The sequence below is a fragment of the Atta colombica genome, unplaced genomic scaffold (assembly GCF_001594045.1).
Source record: "Atta colombica isolate Treedump-2 unplaced genomic scaffold, Acol1.0 scaffold38, whole genome shotgun sequence".
In the NCBI taxonomy this organism is placed as follows: Eukaryota; Metazoa; Arthropoda; class Insecta; order Hymenoptera; family Formicidae; genus Atta; species Atta colombica.
Window position 1 is genome coordinate 1,696,616 of NW_017259490.1, and position 7,166 is coordinate 1,703,781.

Sequence of the window (7,166 nt, forward strand, 5' to 3'; positions counted from 1 at the left end):
ATATTGCATAAGTGTACGATGCTTCGAATTGCGGTCAATTATACTTGATCCTCCGCACGTCAACAATCTCGTACAATTTATGTGTTCACAATGCGATTTCGGTAGGAAATACTTCAAGCATAGCCAGTAAAGAAACTCACGTCTTCTTATTAAACTTTAATAGCTGTGATCAAGTGGTGATCAAGTATGTGTTGATACTTGCAAGTTTTATTTCTTTGCTTTCGTAATTATATTTAAAACTATAAATTCAATGATACATTCGCGGAAAGAAATTTAGATCAAATCTGAAAATATTTTGTTGAATTATCGTTAAACAATTATTTATTTCGATAATCCAACAAAATTATTTTCAGATTTGTATTTAATCAAATATTTCAGCAAAATCGATCTTTCCATATTAATAAAAAACTTATAAGAAGTATCTTAATGATAATTTCTTTCGAATTTGAATTAATAAAATAATTGGTAAGCGTCTTGAGCTACTATTTATTTTACACTAATGACTTTTGATAGTTGCATCGTAATACAATCTAAGTGGAAATATCTAAATTTCTATGTAACAGATATGAGTAAACTTAAATTTGTAAGTTGATTAATTTTGAAATGTATAAAGTATAACGTGTTCAGGGTAGTTACACGAATGTGCGTGACACAGGAGTTGCAGAACTCGATCGTCAAGTTACTGGTCCAGTACTGGATTTAAAATGATTTCGTTGTGAGAAAAAGACTAAATAACACGGCGATAGATAAAATATTCCGTTTTTGCGATTTATTCCGCGATTGCAGGCAAGACGGTGACTAGTGATAAGAACGAGCGCACTCGTCGAATTATTTGAAACAGCTTCTGTGTAATTCTCTTTCATAGTCCAAATCTATATCCTATCCTAAATCTATATCTATATCTAACTACAGTTTTACATAACATCTTACCTTAGAAACTCGACACACCAGTTTTACAAAACTGATTCAATTTTTCGTTAGGACGGATCTCATGATCGTTGTATCAGCTAATTTCTAACAAGATTTGTTCTGTCCATTCAAGAAGTCAAGATATCATTAAGCAGAGAATTTTTCTGATCGTGTCATATCGATTTTCGAACTGTATCGTTTTTAACAGTGTATATAGCCAAGAAATGATAATCTTTTGAAACAAGTTGATTCAAGCATTACACTGTTAATGATAAAATTCTACCGATAATTGATTGATCTGTGGATCAACCAATCGAGCGACGGAGTGCGATTTTCCAGATTCCCGAAAAATCAGAGGCTGCTAGTGGGGAATATTTAGGGGATTAAGGTGCTGTAACAAGAGCGACTGTTCGTACGTACAGGAGTTGAATAGATAGTGAAAGTCCCTCGGAGCAAACAGGAGTGCTGAGGAAGGGAGCGGGGTTCAGCAGGAACGGGGGGGTTCCAGTAAGGTATATGAGGGCCTCAGTTCGAGCAATCGCCGGTACTCTAGCCTCGCTGCCTACTTACATTCACACACACTAACACAACCACCGACCGCCGGGAAACACGATGCACACCCTCGCGACGGTACGTATCTGAGTGCATCATCAGCATCATTGTCTCGTTATTGTTCTCTCCACATAATCGCCTCTCGCGGATCTCTGCCTAAAAACAAAATGAAAAACAACCGCCTTGGAATGTGAGCCGCCAAGACGCAAAATCGCCAAGATGCACCAAGACGTGTGTGATGTGATAGTGGCTGTGACTAGTGCATAATCTATATCGTGAACTTCAAAACGTTACAAGCCCTGAGGAATTCTGAATTTCATTTATTTTATCGACAGAGTCTTTATACTTCTTTCGACTTTCCATTCTTTGTGCTTGTTGGCAATATAAACTGTTTTATGCAATATTTTAAATATATCTAATTATGACAATTAAAGATCGTACTACAATTTATTATAAAAGGTATACACATTCATGTGATTTACAGCAATTTAAAAAAGAAATTTTAAGATCGTGATTAAAGAATGCTTACATTAAACTACGATACTCTCTGAATTTTTGCATCAATTTATTAACGTTTCATTGTCTTTCTTTTTACTGTACAAGAATTACATTGCTCATTAAATTCACGGCAAGAAGCGAAACGATTGAAAACGGCCGTTGTAGGCTTGGTCGCGTTGCGCAATTCTTGTGATCCCGTTTCCTACTTTCTTCCACGTCGTGGAAAAATTTATTAAGATTTCACCTATTATGAGTCGGGCGAGACGCATTTATTTTTACAACAAGCGTCTACTGATGCTTGTAGAAAGACTATTATATAATTCATCATTATATTCGAGTGCGGTCGCGTGCGGTGACTGACGAGAATACGAACAGTTCTTGAGATCGATTATGAGATCAGCATCAGTTAACCGGTATATAGTTAATTAACTCCTTGCAACAAAAGTACGCCATACAAGACCGTTGTTTCGTTGTTTTCTCCATTTTCCTGTGATTCCGAGCTCTCAAAATATTTTTCTGCCTTTTTTTCATAAATAAATTATATACGGAAATAAATAGGAAGGAAGAAATGCATTTAGCTATATTCCATAAATTTTTAATTTGCTAAGAACATACGGATAAGAAACTAAACATAGAAAACGGAAAACACGAAATACGGAGAACGGAGAACGGAAATAAGAATTGTCAATTAATATCGAATTATTCAAACAACGTATGTTAAATAGCTATGTATCAGGAAATAAGAAATTATATACGGAAAGAACAGTTTTGCTGAAGAAACTATAGTAAGTAAAAATTTGGCTAAATGTGAAAATAATAAAAATAATTTTGTTGAAATTATCAAAATATATAGGCTTAAGTTGTTTGCATATCAAAATTTTTTACAATATTGATTCTTCTTTGTAGAACTGAACATAATTATTTTGACAATTCAACAAAATTATTTTTAGATATCTAGTTAAATTTTTATATATTACATATATATTATAATATTTCAACAAAATCGTTTCATTATTAACAACTCGAGATGATGATGTAACATAAGTATAACAACATAAGTATAACGTGGCATAATATAATAAAAGGAAATAAATTTGATACGAAAGTTTAGTTAATAGTTAGTATTTTTAATTAGTTTGAATCCGTTTAATTGATGCTGGTTCAAATGCTGTCGGCATTTCACGCTCGCCTATTTAGAGTTACAGGAAGCACACTATGCAGATTGAATGAATTAATTATTTCTTGTTATATTAGAATCAGCACGCGGTCGTAATCGCACACGTATGGAATAGAGGGGGCACGCATAGTCACGCGTGAACGATCGCGATTAATAACTTGATTTATCGATTTTCAATATCCGTGTTCTCGGTTTCCACGACTTGAAACCCATTTTGCTGACGTGGAATTCGACACCCTTCGAGCTCCACGCGATCTATTCTCAACGTAATTATAACGTTGTTCGCATCTGGTGGTTGAGGTTCTGCTCTATAGCTTGCTACATAGCCTTAAATTCACGCACTGTCACGCGCTGATCTCACAACTGCATTTCACAAAATCAACGGTTCATAACTTTGTAACTCTATATGTCCACCCTTACGTCATACACAAAGACATTCTCGTTTTACTTTATATAGTTTTGATGTCACGTTCTTTCCTTCGAGTAAAAACGTAACAAGCGTTAAAGAATGGCATAAAAATGGCAACATAAAACTGAGTAAATCTATTATTAATGGCATTAAAGCAAGAAGCTGTAAAATGACCGCCTTATTACTAATCTGAATCTACTATAATTTTTGTAATTTGTTTTTGTAGTCTTAACTATTACATAAATTACAAAAATTAGAAAGTTATTATATAGAAAAAAGCAGAATAAATTTAAAATAATGACTTTCCAGCAAATACCAACAATAATATAACTGTTAGTTATAATTTCTTACTCAACAGTATAACTATAATATAAATTATAATTATATACAGTTATATAACATGTAACAGTTATATTGTTGAGTAAAAAATTATATCTAAAAAATTATATCTAAGTATATTAGTATGTAGTTGGTATTTGCTGGATAATTTTAAATTATAACTTAATTAATATATTATAATTTAATTTATATAATTAAATTAAAGACAAATGTACAACACGCGAGACATAAGGAAAAATTGCAATTAAATGATATTTCTATGATTAATATATAAACAATTCCCAATATTAATTGGATGTATGTCACAAAATGAACTGACAGTGCTTTCGCGTTTCAGGTAGCAACGGTGCTCACCGCACTGCTAGCGGTATCGGCACAGCAGTACCAGCGACCTGGCGGTAATTATATTGACGATTATGCCCAATACGACTCCCAACAACCTAGCCAACCGACTCCACGTAGCTACGCGACCGATCCGGACCGTCAATCGGCTGCGCCAGCGAATCCGAAACCGACACCGGTGGCAATCCTGAAGCAAATCAATCGACACAACGAAGATGGCTCGTACACATATGGTTTCGAAGGCGCAGATGGCTCCTTCAAGATTGAGACCAAGCTGCCGACCGGCGACGTGAAGGGCAAGTATGGTTTCGTCGATGACACTGGCAAGGTCCGTATAGTCGAATATGGCGCGGATCAGTACGGCTTCCAGCCGGCCGGTGAGGGTATCACTGTGGCTCCACCAACCCTGTTCGATGAGACCACTAGCAAGGAAGCTCTCGCAGTGCAGGCCTACGAGGAGCAACAACAGCAGCAGCAGCAACAACGGCAACTGCCGCCTGCTCGTCCGGCTTACCAACAACAATCACACACCCAGGCTGTATACGCTCCTGCGCAGGTAGCCCCAAGCAGACCCGCGCTTCCCAAACCTCCCATTTTTACCCCGGCTGCCCCAGCACCCCAAGCGCCCCGACAGCCCCTGCTGCCGCAGAACTACGAACCAGCGCCGTCCTCGCAGCTGTACAACCAGGGACCAGCTCAGTTCAGTCCTGCGCCGCAACAGCCTGACCGTTCTCAGCCGCAGGCCCGCAGCGGCGCGGGCGGTGGTATCCTGGATCAGCTCGCCAGGGACTATGCTCTGCCTCAGGGAGTGGCACCGCCATTGCACGACATCAGCTTCGGTTATTACTAGGCTGTCTAGTCCTACCCCTTTGCTTACTGAAGAGTAGAAGAGTCTGAGATCAATCGTTTGAGCCTCAACAAAATTTTATGCCGCTCAGTTGTAACGCTATATTGAAACTCAAATGTTTTTCATAGATTTACGTTACGTCACTGTAGAATTTAATTTTCGTGTATAGAAATTAAGCGCTATATGGTACTATAATATAGTTATAAGAGTGCGATCTACTTAACGTTGCAAATGCTTCGAAGCACTTGATTGAGCAATCAGAAAAAAGAATTTTATTAACTAACCAATCAAAGAATGCTTCAAAGAATTTGCATCAAATGGACCGGAACCTAAGTATTACGATTGATCCCAAACTCAATTGCTCGTTTACGTGTTGGTCTTGTATTCTATTCGTGAATGAGAAGCGTCGGCAACTGCATAACTTGTATAATTTCGGCGTGACCCACTCTACCTGAAGTGGATGGCAATGTGATTGGTGATTATCGCGAACAGATCATATATTGTAATCGGAAGTTGAGAACTATTAGTCTATTGATGTCTAAAATCGCGATAAAATTCTATTTCGTCCACGTAACATTTTTTTTTCATATTAATTGTATTTAATTAACAATTCAAATACGTATCCACAAGACAAAAAATAATACATCTCATACATATATTTCACAATGTTCTAATAGATAAATTGTGATAAATAATTGATTGACAGCAAAATATAAAATAATTTTGATGGAAATATTAATACGTTATTCAAAGGGATTTTTAGCCTTATCATATTTCCTTTGTCTTTGGAAACAAGGTAAAAGAATTTTTCAAGAGCTTCCAAAAACAAGAAATTATTCTTTGAGAAATAAACATCAAGGTGTGAGTTTTCGACTTCTTATTTTAATTTTTTATTGTAATTTTTTATTTTAATTTATTATTTGTTTTCACGAATATCCATCGAGTTAATATTAGGACATAATATTTGACATTATCAATCATTTTTTATCAATCATTAAAATTATTGTTACGCATAATTATCCAGATAACAAGCGGTATCGATTAGACATAGTAAGAGTTGTAAAAAGAATGTAAATAAAATTTCTCGTCTTTCCCTTTAATGGATGTTCGCTTTTACTCCGGAAAACGCAGTTCACTTTGAGAACTCGCCACTCTGGAGTACTGCGATCAGCTGGAATTGCATTTTCACGACGAGATCCCTCGAGAATATTATGTTAATTGGGCGTGCTTACTATTGTAATTAGATTATTGTAAGATAATTCGAGTGGAATAAAGTGAGGCCAATACTAAATTCCACCGCCTCTATGTAATGAAACGCAAAAAATTTCCGTACAATGCCGGTGTGACGAGATTTCCTGATTTCACCTTTCCAATTATGGTCCTCGTTAGTCATAAAGGCTTTCAATGTTCATATTTGCTAAACGCACGAAAGAATAGAGTCACACCTTCGCTCGAACGTAATAATTCATATCAAATTATCAGATTGTTCTTCGCAGTTATGAACACGATAAGGAAACTTAATTTATTTCGAAGATTGCATGAAACAATAACAATATACGCTCAATTGTATTATATTTTTGCAAACAAATATCAAAATCTGATATTAGTTGTAGAAATTTTTCTAATTATTTTGTGTATAAAAATTATTTCAAAATTTTCTTTATACAAAAAAGTATTTCAATTTTAAATGAATATAATATTGTTCCAATCGCAATATATATATATAAAAAAATAATTTTTGTAAAAATAATTTTGTAAAAATAAAATTTTATTTCTATAAGAATATTCCTGATAACGTTTGTTAAAATTTTTTTTAAATTTTATTACTTAGTTTCTTAATGAATTCGTTCAGTGTACTCAAGAACAGTTTAAAATAGTTTAAAAACGCCTGATGTAATGACAACCAAAGTCACATTGTTGTAGAAACGGCTGCATACGACTGCGATCTTATTTTGTCCTCCTTCTAAAGATTATGAAATACAAGTAAGCATAAACCGGTCCGATTTCTCACAGGTTACGTTTTCGCATAATATGTCTGGCCTTTGTCTTCTACTTTTTGGTTACCAAAATTGAATATTCCCAGTTTGTGCGCG

General features: G+C 35.3%; 1 protein-coding gene across 1 annotated transcript; it reads left to right on the forward strand.

The window, feature by feature from the left end:
• The first annotated feature begins 1,443 nt into the window (after window positions 1–1,443).
• Window positions 1,444–6,856, forward strand: LOC108690874 (RNA polymerase II degradation factor 1-like). The gene is made up of 2 exons (XM_018198390.1): window positions 1,444–1,539; window positions 4,222–6,856. Exons 1-2 carry the CDS (start codon window positions 1,522–1,524, stop codon window positions 5,074–5,076), a joined length of 873 nt encoding a protein of 290 aa, XP_018053879.1. The 5' UTR covers window positions 1,444–1,521; the 3' UTR covers window positions 5,077–6,856.
• The last annotated feature ends 310 nt before the right edge of the window (window positions 6,857–7,166 follow it).